This window comes from Protomyctophum parallelum (genome assembly GCF_964188405.1).
Source record: "Protomyctophum parallelum genome assembly, chromosome: 18".
Taxonomy (NCBI): Eukaryota; Metazoa; Chordata; class Actinopteri; order Myctophiformes; family Myctophidae; genus Protomyctophum; species Protomyctophum parallelum.
Genome location: NC_139716.1, coordinates 34199421 through 34227123, shown reverse-complemented (window position 1 = coordinate 34227123; position 27703 = coordinate 34199421). Strand labels below are relative to the sequence as shown.

The window sequence follows — 27703 nt, the reverse complement described above, 5'->3', positions numbered from 1 at the left end:
ATGTCTACGGTGGATTTTTATTAAACCAAAACTTTACAGATTGAAAGAGGATAATTCAAGCTTTCCCTACAGCTGCAATGTTGGCGATTTTGACATTGTTTAAAATAATTAAAGAGGACTTTTCTGTTTGGATGAATGGGCTCTCTATGGGAAGTGTCCATGGTGTCACCTAGGTATCACCTTGCTGGCAAGATGGCTGCGGTCTGAATATGGCGAATTGAGTCCCCAGGATGACTACGGCAGGTGTGTAATTAATCAACAAGAAAACTATTCAAAAAATCATCTTTTATTATATTTGTCAGTATTCTATGGCTTAAAACTCTGTACTCCAACATATATCTCTCTCTCTAATTCAAAGACACACACATCGGTCAGGTTTATGAACATTCCTTAAAATTCACACGTTAAGGCAAGTCAATAACATTAAAACATGAATGATATGACCAAAGACAGACTGACAAACCGAGTAACATTTCCAATCACAAACGAGAACAGAATCATGTTTAGAATCAGACAGAACTACAACATTTGGTCTACATATCGCAGAATGCCATCCAAACACAGAGGCATTCATGTAATCAGGGTTCCCACACATTTTTACAAATGGATTTTCAAAACCTTTCGAGAATACTTAACGCAATTTGCCCTTCGCTAAACCCCACCCAAAAAGCGATTGTCCAATGCCAAACGTTGCTATGCTAGGCTAGCTTTCATCACCTCATAGCTCTGTCAGTGTTATTTTGCATGGCTGTGTTGTTGAACACATGCACAGCTTAACGTCTGGAAAGTTACACGACTTAACATGCATCTCAATGGGTGAGAAGGAAAGCTTGACAAGTCTCCTCTCTTACTAACCGTTATTAACATGCCTATTGGACAAGGACGGGTTGGGGAGCCGGGGAGGGATTTAGAAAAGGGCTAATTAACATTCATTCAGCACAATAATGAGTCTCTTACTCCTACAGTATCCTAGGGCGTAGGATCATGCTGCAGCAGCACGTTGTGAGCTTGCAGATCTGTTATTTTTGTCACATACTGGTATATTAAGCTGCAATCACGCTGCCCCTTTGGCGAATAACGACTTATACTACATATTTTGTATAATGTTATACATGTTTTGGAAAAATATTTTTATTAGCAAAATCAATAGCCAACATTTTTTTCCAGGACTGGAATTTTTTTTTCTTCTAATTTCTAAAATATTTTCAGGAATTTCATGACTGTGGGAACCCTGTGTATTATTGTACTCACCAAGCACAATGGCAGAACTCAAGCAACAAGGAATGTGTTCAAGCGTGAACAATGTCGCCACCTAGGGGCGAATCATGTGATGTGCAAAGGGGCGCATAAAGCCCTGAGGGTCTACGGCCAATAGTTTAAGTGGTTAATCATTTACTAGTCGATGATGTACAGCAAACATATTTCCAACTCACGTGAGCTTGTTAGATTAGCCAACTGCTTCATATTTTTTGCTTATAATGATTAAAGCGGTTAACCACTCTTTCAGTCTGTGTTATCACGATGATGTGCAAATAGTTTTATTGCAGAAACGTTCAAATAGAAATGCTTGCGTTAACTTGACCACAACGCAGCGCAACTTCCACCATTAGAATGTTGTGCTACCAAGTCTGCTACTGTATACGTACATAAGCTAAACACACAAAGCAGCATTCTCAGAAAAAATAAAGAAAACGAAATACTTTAACTAATAATGCTTGAATGTAAGAATTATTCATGGATGGGACGATTCCTCCATTTGCAGTTATAACTCAGCAAAAGATTGCACGTAAATAATTTTAGAACTGTAATTCTGTAAAATCGACGACGACAAAAGAAAATTCCACCCCCACCCTCAAAAAAAGAAAAAAGGCTTCCTGTGCGTGTTTGTTCAGCAGCGTGATTTTTTTTAACTCTGTACTTTTAACCACTTTTAACCCCAGCATACATACTGTATTCTGGGGGGAAACGTTTGATTAAAAATAGCCAATCTAGCTTGTCGATCGGCAATGTATCAGCAATGTATTTAAAAGAGAATTTTGATTAGCTGTTTTCTTACGTTAATCATCATTATATCCTAGAACAAAGTGGTAAAGGTAAAATATTAAATAAAAACATCCAGAGCACAGCGCAGCTGGGTCTTAGGCTAGATCGCTCGGAAATTTGATATTTTTTCCTACACATATCTTTCATAATGACCAAAGAGGGCTTTGTAAGGGGCTTCTGTAAACAAGTCGAAATACCTACCCGTACAGTCTGAGCTGCGCTCCGCTCTGAATGTTGTTGGGCCTTTTCCCCCGCCTCTACCACTCAGATTACGGTAAGAAAAGCACCCGGTCCGGAATTCTCCTTTAACCGCGTACTAGAGCGGAAAGAGAACAGGCTCTAGCATGGAGGCCTGTGGAACTTCGTGAGGTTAATTCTCGGACATCTTGCGGATCATGTAGTTGAGGATTCCTCCGTGGTGGAAGTAGGTGAGCTCCACGTCCGTGTCATACCTCATCCTCACCTGGAACGCCTTGCCCGTGTCCAGCTGGGGGAGAAGAAGCACAACCAGAACCAGGTTTAAAAGCGTAAAGAAGTGGGTGATACACCCCCGGACTTTGGTATATAATACCTAAGATCTAAAAAGTCTGGTGGAGCATACCTTTTTTTGAGGCTTTCGCCTTTGTGTTATATTTTTTTATGGAGTGATAGACAGTAGGCTGACAGGAAAATGGGGAGAGAGATGGGGGGGGTGACCGTAAAGGCCGTCGGGATCGGGAGTCGAACTCGTGGCACACTGCCAGACTGGATTACCAGCCAAGGTGCCTGGACCACTGAGCCCAGGCCAGCATAGCATACCTTAACATCGACAAGCATCCTGGGCGTGAGTGTAGCATAGCGTACCTTAACATCGACAAGCATCCTGGGCGTGAGTGTAGCATAGCGTACCTTAACATCGACAAGCATCCTGGGCGTGAGCGTCTCAGGCATGATCACATCGTAGCGCTCTCGTCCCGTCAGGCCCAGGCTGTCCGCCGTGTCCCCCTGCAGGTACTCCAGAGGAATGACGCCCATGCCCACCAGGTTGCTGCGATGGATGCGCTCGTAGCTCTCTGCCAGAACCGCCTTGACACCCTGAAACCAGACAAGACAACAAAACACAATGCAGTTTAGGAAAATGTCACCATTAAAAAAAAAAAAAAAAACGCTAACGTGGATAAGACGGTTCACTTTGAGACAAAGTTAGAAGCAATACATAATTAGGACAATAATCCAATGTAGTCAGAGGAGTGACCTTTAAAACACTGTTTGCAATTTTTATGGGTCACGACTGGAGTAAAAATCCCATTTTCAATATATATATATATTTTAATATTTTATACATTTTAAAACACTGTACAAATGTGCCATTAAACTACTTGTTGGAACGCACAGTAAAATCCTAAGTGTTTAATGTATCTATTTGTCTCAGAAAACAATATACAAATGGAACCGTTACGGGTCCAGTTGTGACGAGTTAAACGAACACTCACCAGCAGTAAAGGACCCTTTAGGAGGTGACACTCACTAGCTGGAAGGGACTGTTTAGGAGGTGAAGGGACTGTTTAGGAGATGAAGGGACTGTTTAGGAGGTGACACTCACTAGCAGGAAGGGACTGTTTAGGAGGTGAAGGGACTGTTTAGGAGATGACACTCACTAGCAGGAAGGGACTGTTTAGGAGGTGAAGGGACTGTTTAGGAGGTGACACTCACCAGCAGGAAGGGACCTTTAGCGGCCCAGTCCCTGGAACTGCCCGAACCGTACTCCTTCCCCGCCAGGATGAGGAGAGCATGGCCGGCCTGTTGGTACCTCTCTGCTGCATCGAACACATCCATCTGAAACCACAGAACCCAGTTAGTTGTACCTCTCCACTGCATCAAACACATCCATCTGTAACCACGGAGAAACCAGCTAGTTGTACCTCTCTGCTGCATCAAACATCCATCTGTAACCACAGAGAAACCAGTTAGTTGTACCTCTCTGCTGCATAGAACACATCCATCTATAGAGGAGAGAGACACCAGTTAGTTGTACCTCTCTGCTGCATAGAACACATCCATCTATAGGGGAGAGAGACACCAGTTAGTTGTACGTCTCCGCTGCATAGAACACATCCATCTATAGGGGAGAGACACCAGTTAGTTGTACGTCTCCGCTGCATAGAACACATCCATCTATAGGGGAGAGAGACACCAGTTAGTTGTACGTCTCCGCTGCATAGAACATATCCATCTATAGGGGAGAGAGACACCAGTTAGTTGTACGTCTCCGCTGCATAGAACATATCCTTCTGTATAGAGGAGAGAGACACCAGTTAGTTGTACACATCCATCTGTATAGAAGAGAAAGACACCAGTTAGTTGTACTACTTTGCTACATCGAACACATCCATCTGTACACACAGAATAACCACACTGTGTCACTGTGAGCTTGTAGATTGACTATTTCCAGAACATGACACTGGCACACAAGACAACTATGGTTGAATCAGAAAGAAGAGGGCACTCACCGTTTCGTCAGTCGGGAGGTACAAAGTGCGCGGCGCCTGCTTGTTGAGGAACTTGTTGAAGAGGCGGATGTTGGCGAAGGTTCCACGGGCCATGACGGCGTCGTTGCCTCGCCGAGAGCCGTACGAGTTGAAGTCGCGAGGTGTCAAACTGTGAGAGAGAACACAAGAGGAGGACAGGTGGCATTAAGACCAGACCTGATGGACGCACCTCCGTAATCTGTGGTCTTTTGACTGATATCATCTCTGTCAGGTGGGAACCTCATACGCAAATCAAATCAAAAGAATCAAAAGGAGCAGATCTACAAGCTCAAAACGTGTCACTTCTCACCACGTCTCAAGCTTGTAGATCTGCTACTTATGGTTTTGTATGATCAAGTAGGGCATTAATTCACACAATTATTTTAAAAAACACGACGTTGCGGGGCTGTTATATACTCAACCTTCTCCCAGGGAGTAGCGTACTCACCCCCACGCTACCTCCCAGTGAGGTAGCGTGCTGCGGGGCCGTTATACTCACCCCCTGCTAGTGAGGTAGCGGGACTGTTATAATACTCTCCCCCTCCCAGTGAGGTAGCGTGCTGCGGGGCTGTTATAGCGTGCTGCGGGGCTGTTATAATACTCACCCCCTGGATGTGAGGTAGCGTGCTGCGGGGCTGTTATAATACTCACCCCCTGGATGTGAGGTAGCGTGCTGCGGGGCTGTTATAATACTCACCCCCTGGATGTGAGGTAGTGTGCTGAGGGGCTGTTATAATACTCACCCCCTGGATGTGAGGTAGTGTGCTGAGGGGCTGTTATAATACTCACCCCCTGGATGTGAGGTAGCGTGCTGCGGGGCTGTTATAATACTCACCCCCTGGATGTGAGGTAGTGTGCTGAGGGGCTGTTATAATACTCACCCCCTGGATGTGAGGTAGCGTGCTGCGGGGCTGTTGCGAGCGATGTTCCCGGCAGGAGAGATGTGGTCCGTTGTGACGGAGTCGCTGAAGTTCAGCAGCACGTACGCGCCCTCGATGGACCGGGGCGGCTGCAGCTCCCTGGTCTGATGGAGGGGAGAATGGAACACCACACAGCGCAATATGCAGGGACAGTGTTGGAAATTAACGTATTACTTAATATTATTCATATTATTGGATTTTTCCAGTAACTAGTAATATCAGGGGTTGACTCTAAGGTCTCAGAGGCACAGGTCATGTTCTACTTGCCCAAAGGTCATGACCACTTGCCCAAAAAGTAAATCGTCCATTATCTATACTATAATAGAGCGAATGTCTGAGTGTGTGTGACTGTGAGTGTGTGTGTGTCCGACCGCATTTTATCTCCTCATTATCTCCTCATTGCCTGCACCAATCGCTCCCACTTTTCACACAGGCATTGACCATATGAATATGGAGGGCGTGACGGAGCCCTTTTTTCGATTTGACACATTAATGATTATTAATTAATGTATTAGTGAATTAAAAACGCATGCAGTACCCCCCGCAGCCACAGGGCGGCAAAACTCCTCTCCCCAGAAATCACGTGTCACCAGTGAATTGCATTTTGGGACGGTCACTGATTAATACTGGGACACAGTTTTCCGCGTAACTTCAGTTGTTTCGCCTGCTGTCAATTTTGCTCACGAGTTTTCCGCCTAACTTCAGTTGTTTCGCCCGCTGTCAATTTTGCTCGCAATAGACAGCGGGCGAGCGATCGGGATATTTCCAACCCCCTTACGCATCGACACAATTACTACATACAACAAACAACATGCCACGAAGAACAGCCTCAAGGACCCTAGCGCATTCTTCCACGCACCTATACCCTTTTTCACACCGCCCCCAGCCAACACGGAGGTTGTGTGTGTGTGTGTGCAGACTACTTTCGCTGTGAGCATGTGTGTGTGTGTGTGTGTGTGTGTAAACTACTTAAGCTGTGAGTGCGCACGTTCGTATGTGTGCGCGTGCGTCATCGCGTGGCCGTTTTCATTTTTCAGTTAGCTATAAACACAACACGAGATGCAACTGTCTTGAACATAAGCCACACACACACAGCGTGAAGTGGCTACAGCGCACGCTCTGGTGAAAACAGCTAATCTACAAGCTCACAACATCACAGGTTGCAAAAGCCATGAGTTCTCTCAAGCCAAAGCTCACAATTGAGACCGTTTTGGACGCAAATCCACCTGCAAATTGGATCTGTGCGACTGTCCATATATAGCTGCATGTCAAACTGGGGGTCCTTGATACTTTTCAAATGGGGCTATGTGGGCTAATAAGTGTAAATGCTGCGGTCCTTGCTCTTGCCATGAAAACGTTTCCCTACCATGCATTTGGAAGAATACTTTAATGTTATACTGCTGTTTTTATTCATAAAAAACCACACACACACACACACAAATATATTATACAAGTTGAAATATATCAGAACGGGTAAGGACTAGTAAATTTGAATTACTGTTCAATGGTAACTTTTTTTTTGGTTTAGTTTTTTTTTACTTTGTCATACCTCAATTTATATAGTATGGCAAATACCTACATAGCTATGAATATGGCTATTTTATATCACCGCACTCTGACTTATGGTGTGTTACCAGCTTAAATCAATATTGTAGAAAAATACACACACACCAATACGCACACACCAAGAACAACAGGTTTATTTCTCTTCAGGACAAACGTGTCGGCTATCCAGCCTTCATCGGTGTCAACATTGACACAGGGGCTCAGTGACACACAGTTTTAGAACCACTGACATCGAACTTAAGTTTTGCAGAAAGGTGTCAGGAATTAGAAGACAATTGTAAAATCTGGCGTCATGTCTTAATGGGTTATTTACCAGTCCGTCAAAGAAGGGCGGAGACTTGATGTAGGTGGAGGCGGGGTCCCAGGTGTACAGCTTATCAGACGGAGCGTCGAGCGCGTTCCAGCGCTCGTTTACACTCTGAAAGAAAAAGAAAAAGTTCCGGAACACATTCATGACCATGACAGAGGGAGAGTTCCAGAACACATTCATGACCATGACAGAGGGAGAGTTCCAGAACACATTCATGACCATGACAGAGGGAGAGTTCCAGAACACATTCATGACCATGACAGAGGCAGAGTTCCAGAACACATTCATGACCATGACAGAGAGTTCCAGAACACATTCATGACCATGACAGAGGGAGAGTTCCAGAACACATTCATGACCATGACAGAGAGTTCCAGAACACATTCATGACCATGACAGAGGGAGAGTTCCAGAACACATTCATGACCATGACAGAGGGAGAGTTCCAGAACACATTCATGACCATGACAGAGGGAGAGTTCCAGAACACATTCATGACCATGACAGAGGGAGAGTTCCAGAACACATTCATGACCATGACAGAGGGAGAGTTCCAGAACACATTCATGACCATGACAGAGGGAGAGTTCCAGCACTCATTGACGTTCTGTCAAGAGGAGACATAAAAAAATCATGACCATGCATTTTACTTTAGGATCCGATACAATAAATCAAACTCGTGGCGAAATCAGTACTTGGTCCCCATCATAAGAAAATAAATCAGTACTTGGTCCCCATCATAAGAAAATAAATCAGTACTTGCCCCCCATCGTAAGAAAGAAATCAGTACTCGGCCCCCATCGTAAGAAAGAAATTAGTACTCGCCCCCCACCATAAGAACGAGGCCTCTAACCTCAATGCTAGAGCATGTTTTGCTAATGATTTTAGTAATAGTTCAGTAACAAAACATGCTCTAACATTGAACCCACAAGGCAGGAGGAAGAGAGGAAGGCACAGAGCCACATGGAGAAGATCCACAGAGCAGGGGATGAAGGCGCAGCAGGGGCTGTTATGGAAACAACTGGAGCGGAGAGGATGGCCTATTATATGTTCCTCAGGGAATTTAAAGGCCTAAGTAAGTAAGTCTAACCTCGATCTTCTCATAGACCTCTTTAAACATGGAGGGGATGACAAACTCTCTCTCCACGGCCTGGATCTCGTCTCTGGTCGGCCAGATGTCTCGAAGGAAGATCTCCTTTCCCTCGGCGTTCACAGCTACAGAAGACAAATCACAGAGAACGGATACTAGACATCATCACAGCTACAGAAGACAGAGCACAGAGAACGGATACTAGACATCGTCACAGCTACAGAAGACAGAGCACAGAGAACGGATACTAGACATCATCACAGCTACAGAAGACAGAGCACAGAGAACGGATACTAGACATCGTCACAGCTACAGAAGACAGAGCACAGAACGGATACTAGACATCGTCACAGCTACAGAAGACAAATCACAGAGAACGGATACTAGACATCATCACAGCTACAGAAGACAAATCACAGAGAACGGATACTAGACATCGTCACAGCTACAGAAGACAGAGCACAGAACGGATACTAGACATCGTCACAGCTACAGAAGACAGAGCACAGAACGGATACTAGACATCATCACAGCTACAGAAGACAAATCACAGTGAACGGATACTAGACATCATCACAGCTACAGAAGACAAATCACAGTGAACGGATACTAGACATCATCACAGCTACAGAAGACAGAACACAGAGAACAGATACTAGACATCAGCAGCACGGAAGAAGGACCGTCCGGAATCACTTCCGAAAACATCTAAATGTCAAATCCAAACCAAACGGACAAAATAAATCTGCCAGAAGAAGCAATGTTAGGGTTCCAACACATTTTGACCAATGAATTTCCAAAACATTTCCAGAATATTTAACAAAATGTCCAGGCCTATATGTAACAATCATGCAGCGCGATAATGAGTCTCTTACTCCTACAGTATGTGCAATGCCCAAAGACAGGCAATGTAGCAACAATAAAGCATTGAATATAGAATGCTATAAATTACATTCCTAATTTTGTGCCAAATGTTGTGCTACAGTACATCACTATGCAGCATGTTGTGAGCTTGTAGATCTGTTATTTTTGTCACATACCGGTACACATTACACTGCAATCACACTGCCCGTTGGGTGAAAACTAACTTATGTTACATATTTCGGGTAATATTATACTGTACATGGTTTGAAAAATGTTTTTATGAACTAAATCAAACAGTTATTTTTTTTTCAATTTCAAAATATTTCCAGGAATTTCATGAATAAATAAAAAGCTTGTCTTTTTTTCAGGAAATGGAAGAAAGAAGCGGTTATTTTTGGCGGAGTTGTGGAAGGACTAGTTACCGATGGGCTCCGTCTCGAAGTCGATCCTCACGGTCCCGGCGATGGCATAGGCAATGACGAGGGGCGGCGAGGCCAGGTAATTGGCTCTGGTGTTTGGGTGGACACGCCCCTCAAAGTTCCTGTTCCCCGACAGGATCCCTGCGGCCACCAAATCTCCCTGGAACAAAAAGCAACCAAACCAGCATAATGTATTTCAATGTTTATACTCATAAACAAACAGAGGTTCACTCTAATCTAGGGCACCTCCCAAAATAATCATATTTGAATTGTGGACCTCCTAAAATAATCATATTTGAACAGGGGATATCAGATCATAGCGCAGCACCGAGTGCCACACTACAAGCCTGTAGATCTGCTATTTTTGAAAAATCGTGAAAATGTGTACAAATCTTGGAATATATATTCGTTCACAGTGAACTCCGGGATCGGGAGTCGAACCCGCGGCACACTGCCAGACTGGATTACCAGCCAAGGTGCTTGGACCATTGAGACATGGCCCAGACAGTGAAGGTTTTTTAACTTTTAATTTGCTCCTGGGGGGGTCCCTGGAATAACACATTTTTAGATGGGGGTCGGCAGCCAATTACATATAATTTTTTGGGTCCATGAAACTGATATAGAAACATAGGTTTTTCAGAAAACTGCCAGGATTTAGAAGACATTTTGTAGAATCAGGTTCTCAGGTATTAAAACTCATTCAGTGCCACCTGGTGGACACCAGTTTTGGCCCTTGTTGCCACCGAAGCCCATTATAAATAAATGAAAGAAAATGTAATTCTATTGTGCATGTAATGTGCATATCATCACCTGCACACCAGATTAGAGGAATTTTCGAAATATGGATGAAGTTAAAAAGAAAAGCGCCATTGGCACTCTTGGCCACCAGGGGGAGGTGTCCAAAGGCTGCATGTGGCACTGAGACGCCCTATAGCAGCTACAGCAAGTGAAATGTTGTTACCTGGGTAATGGCCTCAACCACAGGCTCTGGGAGTGGTCCACTGTTTCCAATACAGGTCATGCATCCGTAGCCCACAACCTCAAATCTAATGGGACACAACCAGGATAATGTTTATTACACGTTACATGTATACATGTATACACAGCATGGGTCCGCCCGGAACCGAATACCCGAGAGCTGAACCGAGCCGTTTCGGGCCCAAAATATAGACTTGTCCTTCGGGCAGGGTCGGAAAAACCAAATCAAAGAGTATAGCGAGCAAGCCCCAAGAGGAACCGTGACGGCCGTGGAGTGGCTTAGAATGTTTCTCCACTCCGTTCGGTTCGGTTCAAATATCCTCGGTTCAGTTTCGGACCGGGTCCAAATGTTATGGACCCGTGCTACCCTCTAATACACGTAGTACATTTCATTACAATAATACAAATATACCAGCACACGACAGGGATAATGTTTACCATGTATACATGTACAGTACATTACATTAACTCATGCATTGTTCAGCCATGAAATACAACAAACCATGACGAAATAATGTTAGGGCTTAAGTGTTTTGCTTAGGGTCATTTTTTTTACACAAATACCGAGCGATCCAGAGGGAAAACCGGTGAGCTTTCGGATTACCAGGCTTGCTCACTAAGCAGTCAGCCGGTCATAAACAATATAGAAGTAGCTTAAATCACACTCATGTCGACTGTGAGAGGAACTAGTGAACATAAGAAGTGCTATTATTATAGTGGACTACATTTACCCAGGAGGAAATACAGTACAGAGGGTTTGGTTTGAACTAATGTTCAAGTAATGGGGGGTGGGGGATTTATGAAAACACAAAAAGTTTGAATATGCCCGAAAGCAACAAAATACATACAGTCCACGAGTCCCTCTGAGCCTGATTTAAAGCAGTTTGACCACAATATTTATTAAATTATTTTCCCAGCCTTACCCAAATCAAGCTAATGCTGGGGTTGCCATGGCAATCATTTGTCTCATTTGAGCCATGGTGGCCAGAGCCTTTTCTGGCGGTTCTGGACAATCACCTGTCCGACCGACTCGACACCGGGCACTGCACTCTCGGGTTGTCCGCGACGCACGTGTCAAATTTGAAGTCGCTGGGGCGAACGGTTCGCAAGTTACGTGGATTGCAGACTTACGTACATACAGTATGTACAGAGATTGGGTGCATTTATTGTAAAATAAAGTCGGTATGTTCCCCAGCCTTCCTTACCAAAGCTGAAAGAGGTAGCCCATGACTCCTCTCTCCTTCCTTACCCAAGCTGAAAGAGGTAGTCCATCACTCCGCTCTCCTTCAGGTAGTAGGTGACCACCCCGCTGCCTGGTGACAGGCTGGTCTTGATGTACGGCTTCACACTCAGACCGTGCTCTATGGCTTTCTTGGCCAGCATCCCTGACAAGAAAACAAATAGATCATCATGTATTGCAAGTTCACAACGCATGCACGCACAGTCGTGCGGACAGCCCGCATGCATAGCCCACGTGCATGTGTCATGCCCGAACTTTGCGGTCCCAATCACGGGATTAATACAATTTTGAATCAGATCCCGAAGGAATCGGGAACCCCAAAATATTTCAGCCTCTATTGGTTACGTACCGGCCCCCAGCATGACAGAGGGGATGTGGTCATGTGGTGTGTTATGTTTTTAAACAATTATTAATTATTAAGAATTATGTTTTGGTAGCCATTCAGCCAACCAGTTGAAGACATTGCAGATTGATACAAAAGCCATACCAGCCCTGATTAAAAAAATGGTTAATCATTTCGTATTTAAAAAAGGGTTAACTTTATCTTTCATGAAATACCTGCGATTTCTGGATGACTGAACATCCTATTGCTAGTTTAGCCAGTTCAAATACTCTAACTCTATACTATAAGCTAAGCTTGTATAGGTGGCCTATTTTCGGTGCATTCTGTATGGGATCCAAATGACTGAAATCAGTCGTGGCAACTGAGAACTTGTCTCCATGAGTACGTACCGGCCCCCAGCATTACAGAGGGGTTGCTGGTGTTGGTGCAGCTGGTGATGGCGGCGATGACAACGGAGCCATGTGACAGCGTGTACTCTGTGTCGTTGAAGTTGAAGGGCACCGCGGCACTGTGGCGCTCCGCCGACACCTGGAAGCCCTTGAACCCTTGCTGAAATCACCCATCATAGACACAAACACGGAACAGTTCAGTGAATAGGCTCTATGCACAGTAAGTACACAGAATAACTTCCTTCTAGGGATGGGAATTATCCATGAATTCATTGATCATTGATAAGTTTTGATAACCTTATCAATCAATTAACCGGTTAGTTGATAAGCCAATCAATGTTGCGATTATACCCAGTTACATTTTTTTTTATCAATTTCTTTATAACTAAGATATTAGATTAAAAAAACATTTTTTTAATGAGATGTAGTCACTACGACTGAAAATGTCCCCTGTATACTATACATCTAGCTTAGCTTGTAGCCACTGCCTGCAGGGACTGCCCCGCACAGCTGTTGTTCATGTTTTGATTAGGTGATGCTCGTTTGAAGCACGGGTACAGAGCTATTTCAAGCAATCAGATTGATTCCTCGAAACTACCTGTGGTATAATATAGACCTATAAGTTACCTTTGCTGCCAGGCACGATTCAAAGTCTGTCTTCATGTCGGACACAGCGATCCTGTCCTGGGGTCTCTTGGGTCCGCTGCAGCACGGCACCACAGAGGTCAGGTCCAACTCAAACACCTGACGGGGACGGACAGAGACACATCACTGTGCTGCAAGGGTTCCCCAACCTTTCAGGCCGTAAACCTCCCAAAATATATGAACTGGGGACCCCCTCAACCCTGACAAGCACTTGGAATTTACATTAGTTTGACTCGGCACAGATACATATTGCGATTTTCACAATGTTTTCCTCCTTCTTATGTAAAATTTGACAATTTGGCCAATTTGGTATAAAAGGGTCTTAAAAGTCGTTCAATTAGCCTGTCGCTAAGTCCCACCCAAGCCCGTTCTTGGCCAATACCACGTTAGAAACGGTTACTAGGTTAGGATCCTGGTCAAGCTTTCAATGCTGGTCAAAATGGTTTTGCAGTGTCAATAAATATATTTGCTGTACAGCATGTGTGGGTTTGTTTTCTTACCTTATGAGCAAACTAGTCCATTCCATGAATTATTTCGCTCTGTTGTGCAGTTTAATAGTAGCCTACATATTAGAAATAAAAATAAGCTCTCATCTACTTCCATTGTAACGGGGAAACAACTCTCAAACTCACTCTTTTAGAACACTAAGGTGATTATGACCGTTTATGACAGGAAAACTCATGCGGTTTTATTTTTAATAAAAAATAAAAAACATGTTTTTGTTTTGACTTCGGTGTTGCCACATTGTGTGAGAGATATAAGCCAACCCACCTCCAAAAACAAGCCAACTCTTAAAGGACCTATAACATAACATTCAACTTTTTCAATTTCTTTTGTGTTTTTGGGGTTCCCATGTGTGTTTTCTATCCCCACAAATAACCAATTTTGAACAATCAGGCCTTCATGTCATATGGGTGTTTTAATGGAAATTGCTCTCAGAAACAGCTCGACTGATTTTGGCCTCATCGTGATGTCATCAATGTCACCCTACTTTGTATAATTCCTCCTTTTCTTCAGTCTTCAGTTGCAAATTTGCATTTCCACTTTGTTTACAATGTCCACCATTGTTGATTTTCCAAGCTGGCATGGAATGGAAACAAGCCTGGATTTATCTAGCATGAGTATTATAATGACTCAAATATTAAATAATCTGCATATCAGCACCCTCTCCACCTCAGGACAGTGTGGTACTGCAGCTAAAACTGCTTTCAAAGTCCAGAAAGAAATGACAAGGCCTGGTTATATCAGAGTGGTGATTGAGGCTCAAACCATTAGAAATAACTTTGAGGGACATAGACAATATGATTATTAAATATTAAAAGCAGTTTTTAAATGAATGTTATTTGCACTTTAAAGCCAAATCAAGAAGAACAAGCCAAAACAAAAACAATAATATGACCATGTTGAGCGACTACGGGAGATTGATAAAATAAGTCGCTGAGAGGCGATGGGATGGGCCAGGTTGTCAGACGCGCTCCGCAAACAAAAGGATCTCGCTGGGTCCAAACAATGCGTTAAAGGTGTTTTATTAAGGGCAGGTGCATAACTGAAACGGTGCTCAAACATAAAGTAAAGTAGTCACAGCGATCCAACGTAAATAAATAAAGCAAAATAAGCGGTATAAAGCGGTCAACAAAAGTGCGGCTTCCCACAAACACCCTCTCTCTCACTGTGTGTAAAACTAACCTCGCCTCACCAGGCTTTCCACCGCCTCGGAGGAAAGCCTGGTCTCTGTTTCAAAAGTCTGTATGATCCGGGCTGGGGCCGGATGATGTGGTTACGTCATGTTGTAGTATTGTTTTGTAGTCGCCACTCGCCAGACAGGAGAGCTTTTATTGAGAGGGAAAAGGAAGTTTCCGCTTCCGCTTCTTCCTGTTTGTTGTAGGCAAACCATTGCCTACAACATGACGTAAGCATATCATCCGGCTCCAGCCCGGATCATATACCGAAATGAAATGGTGCCCAGGCTAGTGTAAAACAGGTGAACTATGGGTGAAGTATTCAATGAAACAGGTCCGCCCCTCTGCCTGTCAATCATCCACATTAATCACCAGTGACAGCCCACTCATTTCATACACCAAACATAATTTCCAATTCATGGCTCTTACAGACCATATATAATCCTAATAAAAATATTGTATGCATTTATCATTATAAATACTATGTAGGCCTATGTCTATGATAATTAATGTTTTGGTAATGTATTACAGTACTAATTATTACCCTTAAAGGACCACTTCACCACTTTTCAACCTATCTTCATATAATAGGTCCTCACTAATAATCATGATAAAATGTCACGATTTTTTTCTACTCAGTCTGTGTCTCATAGGAGGGCTGTGGGCTGGGTCTTCCAGTGACATCATCTTTAGGCCTTTTTTTTTAAACAAGATTTTTTTACAAAAATGTTTAGATTTTCATTATTGTGAGAACGATGGCTTCCATTTTCATATTGGCAGTTCGCTTATGTGCTAACTGACTGATTTTGAGAGCTGTTTCCCGTTACAATGGAAGTCAATGAGAGCCTAGTTTTATAGATACTATTAAATTGCACAACGGAGCGAAATAATTCATGGAATGGACTAGTTTGCTCATAACAGGTAAGAAAACAAAACCCTCTTTCTGAGGTCCACACATGATGTGAACAGCAAATATATTTATTGACACTGCTAACCATTTTGACCAGAATTGCAAGCTTGACCAGGATCCTATAACCTAGTAACCGTTGCTAACGTGGTATTGGCCAACAACGGGCTTGGGTGGGACTTGCGACAGGCTAATTGTAACATTAGAAATGTGCAGATACCCTGTATACACTTGTGTTCTACAAGCTCACAACATGTTGCTGAGTTTGGCAATTTTCGCCAAATGTTTGTCTATTAATAATCCAGAAAAAGCACATTAGGGCTATTTCATACTTAGTTGTACATACAAAATGTACACATGTATCTCATGGAACATGTCCACAACAGGGCCACAGGGATGAAAGTGGTTGAGCAGGTTTTGAGGTGATGATAAGGAAGTTAGTTAAAAAGGTCCTTTTGCACGCCTACTCCAAGACACAGGAGCAGGCAGTCGATGCATGACCACACAGAAAACTATAAAGGTCAGGTTAATAACTTTTGTGACGTCAACACAGTGTGCGAGACATCTCTCTTTTGTCTGTTGTACTGACCCGTGTGAAGTCTGGGTCTTGTGTGACGGAGGTGAAGTCTCTGTACCTGTAACTATTGTACTGACCCGTGTGAAGTCTGGGTCTTGTGTGACGGAGGTGTAGTCTCGGTACATTCCCACTGCTTTCAGGTACTTGACGATGTAGGCCAGCTTCTCTGGATCTCTCCCTGGGAGGAAAACAACCACGTCATTACTATAGGCCTGTCATGAGCCCTGCAGATAATAATAATGCAGGTGGTAATTAATTAATTTAATCAATTCTTGTTTTACTACTACTACTACTACTACTGTAATGGATTGCTTGGATCGGAGCGTTAGATCGGTCATTTTCGCTGCAGTCCGATCCGAAACGATCTACGTTTTTGGGCTGAAATCGCAGCATCCTACAGGTAAATTAAGGACGAAACTCACCGGTCTGCTCCAGGTACCCGACACTGACATTGTCCACAGGGAAGAACGCTGCCGTGGCTCCGTACTCGGGACACATGTTGGCAATGGTGGCTCTGTCTGCGATGGACAGCTGAGCCACGCCGGGCCCGAAGAACTCCACGAACTGACCCACCACACCCACCTGACGCAGGTGCTGCACACATACAGTAAGTAGTACAGTACAAGATGAAAGGACTTGATGTCTAGTTTTTTAATTATTTTAACCAGCCAATGAACCCCAGAAGTCATTTCAGGGTTTTCATTGATTACGTTAGATCGCGGCCTTTGTCAATGTATGAATGGCTCTAGGTTGCTAGGAAAAACGGAAACCGTAGATGGCAACAGACTGACCTCATGCTTCCTTCAAAGCATGAGGAGTCAGGCGCCCCAGCTGGCAGTGTAGAGACCAGGATTTGCATGTTTTTTTGTGAGGGTACCTATCCTAGGGGACACTTGATACACTGGTGATGGTACGGTGTATTCCGGTTACCTTGGTAACGGTGAGGACGATGTCCGTGGAGGTGATGAACTTGTTGGGGGTCCCGTACAGCTTGTATCCCACCACCTCAGGGAGAACCATGCTGATTGGCTGGCCCAGCATCACCGCCTCCGCCTCGATCCCGCCCACACCTGGGACAAATGGAGGGTTTTTTTGGTGAAGAAAATTAACACTATAGGCATAGCAGTGAGCGTGATTTTTTTTTCTTTGTATTTTAGTTTTTCACATAATCAAAGGTTTTATGGGCATGATTCACCAGGATCACGTATGGCTTGATTCTATGCTTAAAATAATTGATATCCATATCTTTGTACATCTCTATGGGGAAAAATGAATGGCCGATTTTTAAGTGGAACCAGAAAACCACACCCAACTGCTATGCCCTATAGATATAGAGGCTTCACTTCAGCTTCATCGTTACTCATGATAGAGCTTCCGTTCTCCAGACTGTATGACATGCATTTGAAAATTGCGAGAGGCAACAGTCTGGCAATGCGAGACTATCACTCACCCCATCCCAGCACTCCCAGGCCGTCGATCATGGTGGTGTGGGAGTCGGTGCCCACCAGGCTGTCGGGGTAGTAGAGCCCGTCCTGGTCAAATACCACCCTGGCCAGATACTCCAGGTTCACCTGGTGGACAATCCCCGAGCCAGGGGGGATGATACGCATGTTCCTGAACGCCTTGGAACCCCACTGGAGAACACAATGACATAACATTCAATATGTTTTATTTTTATTTTTTAATCACGCATTTAGCAGACGCTCTTAATCCAGAGCGATTTACAGCAAAGCAAGAACACATGGTAACACATCAAATACATAGAAATAGTCATCAAGAATCATAAGCAAGTACAATATCTGTACAATGAATATATGAGTAGACACTATAGGGTGCTACTGTATGTCTACATATTACCGTAATGCGCAAAATTCCTTTCAAGGAAGAGCAACTTGGAACAATCTACCCACTAACATAACATCCTTTTCTTCTTTTAAGGTTGGCTTGACTCTGAACTCTCATTCAAACAGGAAATGCTTCACATTTACAGTCAGAAAGAAACTGGTTCTCCACTTCTCCAACTCATATTACCCATCATGGACTATGCTGATGTTGTTTACCAGACTGCACCTAAAAATAACCTTCTTCCACTCAATACTGTTTACAACCGTTTATGCAGATTCATCCTTGGCTGTCCATATATGACTCACCATTGCACAATGTATGAAACTCTTAACTTGCCATCTCCCTCCGTGCTGTAACTGTAAGCAGCAGCACTGGTTACAGTTCATTTTTAAATGCATTTATTTTAATTATCCATAGTACATGGTGCATTACACCTCTTGACATCAGCTGAGACATTGTCACAGGTCTACTTTAATGTTCCAACAGTGTCTAAATGGTAAATGGTAAATGGTGCATTTATATAGCGCCTTTATCCAAGGCGCTTTACATAGATTGTGCATTACATTCACCCATTCATACACCGATTGCGGCGGAAGCCATGCAAGGTACCAACCAGCACATCGGGAGCAATTGGGGGTTCAGTGTCTTGCCCAAGGACACTTCGACATGTAGACAGGAGGAGCCGGGATTCGAACCGCCGACCCATGGATCATTGGACGACCTGCTCTACCTCTTGAGCCACAGTCTACAGTCCACAGTCTACTTCCGAGTATAGTACAGTAATAGATCCATGTGTGCTTTGTGTTTTGTTGTTTTTATGTTTGTATTTTGTGTGTTGTTTTGTGTGTTTTTGTCTTTTGTGTGTATTATGTATTATGTATGTGCGGAACCCCTTGAAAATGAGATGGTTCATCTCAAGGGGTAATTCCAAATAAGGAATTTCAACTAAAAGGATGGAACATAGACAAACAAACGTGTGAACATTTTTAAATAGGATAAAATGACGTTTTTTCTCTCTTGTTTGTACCCCATTAGTAATGTTTGTTAATGTTGTTTTGCTGGCTTTTGGTGACTACATGGATGGGAACTAGCATTCTTGCTAAATCAGGTGTATCAATATTTTTTTTTACTTGAATTTACACTATAAAGCATTTATCCTAAATTAATAAATGTAGCACACTATATGACTTAATTAACCAATAATATACTCCATTGACCGGAGTCCCCCAGTGGTCTAGTAGGCCACCTCTCCTTTTCTCCCTCAACACCCTCCCTCATCCAGAAACGAAAAAAGCCGATCCAGATCTTTTCAACAAATGCTCGTTGCCTTTCTAGGACACTAGGGTTCTTTCTTGTGGTTAATGGCCTTTGAAAATGTTTAACGCTTTGTGTGCCCACACAACACTTTCAAAAAGGGTGCCCACGTTTTACATTCATTTTCTTTGACATATTTTTTTGCAAAGACGCCCACAGACGTCTTGGGCACTACATATGGGACGTTTCCCAGGACGTCTGTAGAAGAACTGAAACCTCTCTTTGTTTCAAAATGTTTAAAATACGCTTTACGCTACTAACCTTTAAGAACTGAAACCTCTCTTTGTTTCTGTCAAACTCCAGGTCCTGGTTCTTCTGGAGGCTGTCAGTCCTGAAAGACAAACGGACAAACAAATAGTTTGTGCTACAGAAAGTCTGGTCCGCTTTGGAACTTCACCCTTATTAGCTCCCAGACGAGGTCCGACCGGCGTTAGTTACCCTATCCCGGCAAAGGGATCACCTTTTTTCACAGTATCGTATCGAAAAAGTAAAGGTAAAGGTCTCAGACACCTACAGTTTGAGGGTTCGCCGGAAAGTACAATGAATAAGCGATACAAACGTTTTATTTTCTTCTCCAAACTCCCCGCTACGTTAAAAACTCTCCCGCTCCCACTCCACTCGTATGCTCTGTGCAAGACTACTGTTGGTTGTAAACAAGAGTTTTTTATTCACACTGTAGCCATTTAGGTCATTATATAAGAGCATTGTAACAAGTTGTGAGCTTGTAGATCAGCTATTTTCGCTATGTATCGTGCAACGACGTAGCACAAAGAGCCAAAAGCCTCACTTCCTGTTGAAGTCCACCTGGATGGAATGGTCGATGACCAGGTCAGCAGGACACACAGGGTTAATCTTCTCAGGGTCTCCGCCAAGCTTCATCACCGCGTCACGCATGGCAGCGAAGTCCACCACCGCAGGCACACCCCTAGTGGAGAGGAGGAGGAAAACATCATCCGTTTGTACATGTTTGCAGAAGACACATCCAAGCATATTTCAAACCCCTTTTAGGTGCATTGGTACAGGTACTCTAGCACGTCATTAACATTAAAAGACGATAGCCGATCTACAAACTCACAACGTATCATTTGTGAGCTTGTAGATCGACCATTAGTATTTCCGCTGCACGTTCACCCACCCAAAAAGGGACACTGGGATTCTAGGACACTAGGATACTAGCATTCTAGGACACTAGGACCATGCCAGTGAAACGTCGATAATAATAAATAATTTATTTGTATATGTATATTTTAGATTTTTTCAATGAGCGTGGGTGTGTGCGTGTGTGCTAAGCGTACGTGAAGTCCTGCAGGATGACCCTGGCGGGCCTGAAGGGCACCTCCACGCTCCGGGTCTGGGTGGTCTTCCAGTCCAGGATGCTCTCCACGTCCGAGCTCTTCACCAGGAACTCGTCGCAGTTCCTGACCGCCGACTCCAGGAGCACGCGGATGGAGAAGGGGAGACGCTCTGAGGACGGACAGACAATTGTACTAAGAGATGAGCTGACGGTAGGGCTGTCCGGGGCGCCGCCCTGGTAGTGATGAAGATGCATGTCCCCACAGCCATTCACAGTTTTCACACCTTGCTAACCTCACTAACAAAACAGGAATGACCGACCTTGGATGCATATCAATGGTGGCGGACTGGTGGTCCTGCTAAGTAGCCTACTCTAGGTGTAAGTAATCGAATTAGCCACAGTTAAATTGTAAATCGCAATTATTTAATTAATCTTAACTTAAAACGTGTAATCGTGACAGGCCTAGAGAGACAATCATTGTTCATTTATAATTATGAAGATTGAATATAGTTTCTGTTGAGCAGGAACTCCCTACTGTACCTCCAAATTGTACATTTCTGTGTTTTCCTTTTTTTGAGGGGCACTAGCCCCTCCTATATACAGATTTAATGTTTGTCTTTAGTTCAATGTTTGCCACTGACAATGAAGGTAAAATTGACGTCATAATGTGCCTCATTACGTCATATTGTCTTTGTATTGTTAATGGCGTATAATGTTTGTGTTTGCACCATTTGTTTTATATCACCATTACATCACCTAATCAACATGAGTTAGACTTTAATATATTAGCGCCCCTCACTTCACACGAGTGCCGAGCAGATGAGGGAGATTTTACTCTGAAAACCCCCGCCTACCATTTCCACCCAAAACCGGGAGATTAAATCTAAATCTAAGTCTGATCTCTCTTTAGAAGTGTTAAAATTCTAACCAAGATGCATGATAAAGTCAGAAATTAGGACAGCTGGGCCGTGGCTCAACGGTCCAGGCACCTTGGCTGGTAATCCAGTCTGGCAGTGTGCAGCAGGTTCGACTCCCGATGGCCTTTACTGCATGTCACCCCCCCATCTCTCTCCCCATTTCCTGTCAGCCTACCTTACCGTCTGTCCCTCCATAAAAAATATAAAAATAAAGGCGAAAGCGACAAAAAAAGCGCCGTAGATTCAGAGAAAATATTGAGGTTTGTCAGGTCGTAAACCAGGAAGTAATGGCTGCATGCACAGCAAAACAGGTCCGGGAGGGGTTGAGCAAGGCGTTGCCTAGCAACGGCCGCTGTCAAAAAATGGATTTTAGCGATCGCGCTATATATCATTAACATCCCAGGTTATTACCATATCTGGGATCTCCGAGTTTGTTCAGGTTGTAGAAGCGCCGGTCCGGGGCGTCGGGGTCCAGGGGCTCTGCGATGTGCTCAAACGGGTTGGTCGTCATTATCCTGGAGCTGCTCTACAGTCTACACCTCGATGCACTGGACTGGACACAGCTCTGACAGACACACGGACCAGAAGAAATCTATAAAAGAAGAAAATAATTATGAGTCTGTGGAAATGTTTAACACAATGTGTGCTTCCCCTAGAAGCCAGAACGTGGCGCCAGTGCCAAAGAAATCCGCACTCACTTCCGCCCGCCCCGGAAGTGATAGCCCTCAATATTTGAGCCAAATTTTCATTCCAGGCTATGCATCGATGCATGGTGGTTTCACTTTCTTAATCTTAGCGTGATCAAAGTTTAGACTTTGATATTAAGGTCTCAAAGATCGTAGTTTGTCTCATTTTGAGGAGAAAAGGGACTATTAAGCGTGCATGCGGCCACGTGAGCGTCGGATCTGTGTGGAGGCTGTCTAACATGTAAGTAATAGCAAAAAATTTAATAATTTAGATTTGGTTAAGATGGAGTGTCATGACGGGGGGATAATAAGTGACTGACTGATTGACGGGAAATGGACGTTTTCATAGTAAATGCAAGCTGTGGTCGCAACAAAACACCTGGGGAGCTAGAGACACGGCAGTACTTTCGGTCTGTGCTCCATCCATTTATTTATTTATTTGTCTTTCGTACACTGGTTTTTGTTGGTCTTTGTTGTGAATGTTTTTATTACAGTGAGTTTAGTTAACAGAACATATTTTACGCTTTATGAGTGAGATACCATACTGCAAATATTTATTTGGATATCATTGGAATTAAGTCCTCTGACTTTTTGTGCAATCCTGATAATTCTACTTTACCATGCACTTTGGTGACTTGTATCATGCATTCATCAAAAAGATCTAATCAAATCCAACTGCTTGGAATGAGCTCCAATAAAAATCAGATCACTGCCTTCCTTGGGTCAATTCATGTTAATGGTTTCCAACGGTTTTGTTAAAGATTAATAATAAAACATTTTATTTATATTGCACTTCACATTTGAAACAAACCTCAATGTGCTGCAGCACAGAATAAAAGCATTTGCAGGAAACAACAAGCAGTAAAAACCTAAAAAGCTAAATGGTGTGTTAAACAGGAAAGTGTCAAAGGTCTCTCTGACGACGACAATACGTGCCAGTCCAGATAACAGCTGACATGAATCTGTAACAAATCCTCCTCTCATTGTGCAACTGTTACAGTAGCATTGAGTACAGCCTCACCCACACACCCTAAGGAAAAAAAGAAAATCCTACTACGCAAACCACAGTTTGTCTAAGCTGTGGGAAGTTATAATGAAGAAGGTCCGACAGTATGAAAGACAAATAAATAAGACAACTGTTCTCTTCGACTTGAAACTGCAGTAATCAAGCTCATAATGAATTGTTGTGACAATTAAATAATTGAGTCGTGCTGACTTAATAGAAATCGCGTATCTGATCGCAATTAAGTGCCTCAGTATATCATAAAACAAATGTAAAGACACACACACGCACACAGAGACACACACACAGACAGCCACATGCACAGTTGCACAGACACGACAGGGACAGCATATTCAGGCTTCTTAGTTCTGTATCTCATTTGCCAGGTCCCATGCTGTCCTAGAAAGCAATTCAACAGTAACACACACGTACGCACCACAAAGAGCTCTGGTTGGTGGTCTGGTGGGGGCGGTGTGGGCCTCTCTAGGAAGGAACTTACTTTGATAAAGTGCTGAGTGATCATTACATAATCTAACTCCAAGTGTCCATACATAATGCATACTAGCATTGAGACCAATGTGACTGCACTCTATTGCATCTTTAGTAGGGGTGGGTGATATAGAAAAGAATAATAATCACGATTCTTTTTCAAGCAGTATCACGATTTGTTGTTTTTGAGCGGTGCCTAGCCGCTCCAATACGCAGCTGTGTGTGTGTGTGTGTCTTGTCTCCGTCCACGTGTATGTATGTCCATTTCAGCACAGACTGCTACAGTAGTGCTCTGTGACCTGGGGTGGCACTGTTGGGTGGCTACTGGCTAGCGCTGTGTGACCTGGGGTTTGCACTAGAGTTCAGTACCTACAAATCAGCATAGTTGCACTGCTCAGTTCACACATGTGTGATTTTGATGGTTATTTGACAGTACAACCACATACAAGGTAACACAAACTAAAAGAAAATGTAGTAACACACCGTTTACACTACTGGTGTGCCCATTGGGCACTGGGCTACTTGGAATGATGCAAGTTGGCAGAGAGGGCAGAGGCTTTTGTGTCAAAATCACCCGTGATTTGTGTTCTAGGGTTAATGAGTGATCAGAAATAGCTCATGTATGAGTGATCAGAAAGCACTTTGCATCTCCTCACCATGTCACTCTCACTGTGTAAAAGTTGAACTGATAAGAGAGGTTAGGAGACGCCACTTTCACCTGAAATGTCCACACGCTGTATAGGACGGAATATTATATTATTATTATATGGCCGTCGGGCATAAACCTCATATCCAATATATATTTTCTAGGGCCGGGACTAATTGCGATTAATTTAGATTAATTAACTACAGATAAATTAATCGCACCTTTTTTTTCACCGCGGAACGTTTCTCACTGGGCGCTTTTCTATAGTACTGAAAACTGGAAATAATAAAAAGTCACCCCATTTTGTGTTGCCTAGAACTGGAGGTCTGACAAAAAACAGTAACAATATGAAGTAAGTACAGCTTTGTGATGTCACTGAGATGTACTTGTTACCGTTACAAATTTTTTTCAGACCTCCAGTTCTAGGCAACACAGAATGGGGTGACTTTTTATTATTATTTCCACAACAGGTATATTAATGACAGTAAAATGTTGAAAATGGGTGGTATCCTGTAGTCACTATTCGTTGATTCACTGGGATACCAAAAACATTAAAAAAAAAGGTTTCTCGCTGTTCTCGGGTTGAATATTGATATGCGATTAAAATGTGATTAATCTAGATTCATTAATCGCAAAGCCTCTGATTAATTAGATAAAAAAAAATAATCGAGTCCCAGCTCTAATATTTTCTTTTATTATTTGTTTGGGGGGTGGGGGTGGGGTGGTTGTAATTGAATGCCCTACTTGATCATGCTTCCCAAAGTGGGTGCCGTGGACCTGGTGGCACCCTAGGGTGCCGTGACACAAGTCCAGGGGTGCATCCAGTGGTGGAAACAGTACTCAAATTGTTTGTAAAAGTATCAATAGTGTACCTACCCTAAGGGACACAGGGGAGAACATGCCTATAGGGTATGGGCGCTGATGACGCGGAGGAGAGAAGTAAGTCAGCACCCACAGAGTCCCCAGCGACATAAATGTATGGGTTCTATAAGTAAGTAGGCTTAGCTAAAGTAACAATGTAATTCAGGTGGTGCCATGGATGAAAAGGTTATTTAGGCTACAGGGGTGACCCGAGACAAAAGTTTGAGAACCTCGAACTATACTCCTTGAGGGGGTTCCAGGGGGTCCCCCAGCTAAATGAGTTAATACATGTACAGCATTAACCATTTTAACTGAAAACTAAAGTTGGTCACTGCATTTGATCCTTTTTCATTGTTTGACACCGTACCCTCTCCTACGCAGCTGTCACCTGTAGGTGTGCAAAAGCCTAGCTTTTTAACTGAAAACAATTGACAATTTCAGATGGGGGGGTCCATGGCCAAATGCATTTTAATTTGGCGGTCCTTGACATGATCAAGGTTTGAAAACCACTAAATTACCTATACCTAACCATATGCCATTCTTATTAATAATAATATAAAGTAAATTACTATGTAATGTAATAACCATGCAGTACAAGCTTGCTTGGCCACACACACACGCACACACACACACACACACACACACACACACACACACACACACACACACACACACACACACACACAGCTATCGCCATTGACATTTCAATCAAGATATCACAGATATTTTGAAGCCTATATTATATGTTCTCAAACGCAATAAAAAGCACAATCAATGGTCTGAGATGCTATTACAATAAAAATGTGATCAATGTGCAAACGTATAAAGATTAATGAATTAAAGCCCGAACATAAACAAACAGCTACACTAACAAACAAACAACAAAACCGAGATTACATTAAAAACAAAACCACCAGATTTATTTCATAATCTGTTTTACGGCGGTTGTGGACGCTTTCCGACCAGAGCAGATCTACAAGCACACATAGCTGTGCTTGTAGATCCGCTCTGCTCTCGTCGGAAAGACAGTGACAGTTGAGGGCTAGAAGCTCCAGTAAAATCGCTTGTTTTTCGTTGTTCTTAGCCTTTAATGATGTGACACCGAACGTACACTTACCTTGGCTGGCGCAGTAAATAAAGCCGTCTGTGTGCGTCTCTGTCCGTGCGCGTGTGCGTCTGTGTGTGTGTCTAAATGTTAATGTGACCCAGAGATGATCAACTGACTGCAGATTGCCGACTACAAAACACACTGCTGCTACTCTCTTCCTGGTTCACCGTGACGTCACCAAACGACGTCACTGTGCACGTGATGTGTGTGGGGCTTTTCAAAATATAAGCACCAAGAGACGGTATGACATGCCTATGAGTATGACACACACACACCATCTAAACAAGTAAGACGCGCAAACGCGGGAAGCGAACGCAGCTCGTGTGTGTGTGGTTGTGTGTGTGTGTGTGTGTGTGTGTGTGTGTGTGTGTGTGTGTGTGTGTGTGCTACAGCTGCGCCCTGTGTGTGTGTGTGTGTGTGTGTGTGTGTGTGTGTGTGTGTGTGTGTGTGTGTGTGTGTGTGTGCTACAGCTGCGCCCTCTGGTGGCGGGCGGGTGGTGTAACAGCGGGACACACACACACACACACACACACACAGACATTCAGCCCTTGCTGTCATAGTAAGTGGCTCACTGCGTTCGCAATTACAACCTGCACATAACATTCATTGCCAACCCCTGATGTGATTTCCATTCCAATACAACACTACAGCGCCACCCAGTGTTCAACTAAAACAAAGCACCACACACACATCACACACACGTCTCGTCTCGTCTGCAGAGTAGGCTGCCGCTGTTAGCAATTAACAGGACAGCAGCAGCAGAACTGCAGTTTTCTCATGACATCATTAATGGTAATAATGGTAAGTATTAGCACAGCTCTGTCAGCCTAACCAACCCATGTTGGTTAAGTTTTAACTTACGTTTATTCTCGTATTCTTCCGTGACGTCGTCGTCCATTGATTATTAATTAAGCATGCGTGCGTGTGTTTGAAGACAGTGAAGAGGTCTGACCCGGCTGCAATTCAATAAATTCTTAATTAATTCACAAGTATGAATAGGCTACATTAGCCTGCATTATAACTGCTCGTTCAGACTGACATTATAATAACGCCTGCATGCTCC

At 43.5% G+C, this 27703-nt stretch overlaps 1 protein-coding gene across 1 annotated transcript; it reads right to left on the bottom strand.

Moving 5' to 3' along the window:
- Positions 1-270: 270 nt before the first annotated feature.
- Positions 271-26778, bottom strand: aco1 (aconitase 1, soluble). The gene is made up of 21 exons (XM_083788614.1): positions 26650-26778; positions 22259-22439; positions 20932-21100; positions 20424-20561; positions 19898-19967; positions 17928-18111; positions 17408-17547; positions 16900-17071; positions 16555-16655; positions 13297-13413; positions 12670-12829; positions 11947-12082; positions 10681-10765; positions 9723-9879; positions 8437-8561; positions 7350-7454; positions 5432-5574; positions 4533-4680; positions 3736-3858; positions 2932-3117; positions 271-2530 (listed from the first exon to the last, which is right to left on the bottom strand). Exons 2-21 carry the CDS (start codon positions 22356-22358, stop codon positions 2414-2416), a joined length of 2676 nt encoding a protein of 891 aa, XP_083644740.1. The 5' UTR covers positions 22359-22439; positions 26650-26778; the 3' UTR covers positions 271-2413.
- Positions 26779-27703: the final 925 nt, after the last annotated feature.

Excerpts from the sequence above, each read along its gene's own strand:
- aco1 (XM_083788614.1), bottom strand. The coding sequence starts at position 22,358 with ATGACGACCAACCCGTTTGAGCACATCGCAGAGCCCCTGGACCCCGAC. Across the intron at positions 10,766-11,946 it reads GACTACCTCTTTCAGCTTGG|ATTTGAGGTTGTGGGCTACG; the intron begins GTAAGGAAGGAG and ends GTGTCCCATTAG. Across the intron at positions 8,562-9,722 it reads CTTCGAGACGGAGCCCATCG|CTGTGAACGCCGAGGGAAAG; the intron begins GTAACTAGTCCT and ends TGTCTTCTGTAG.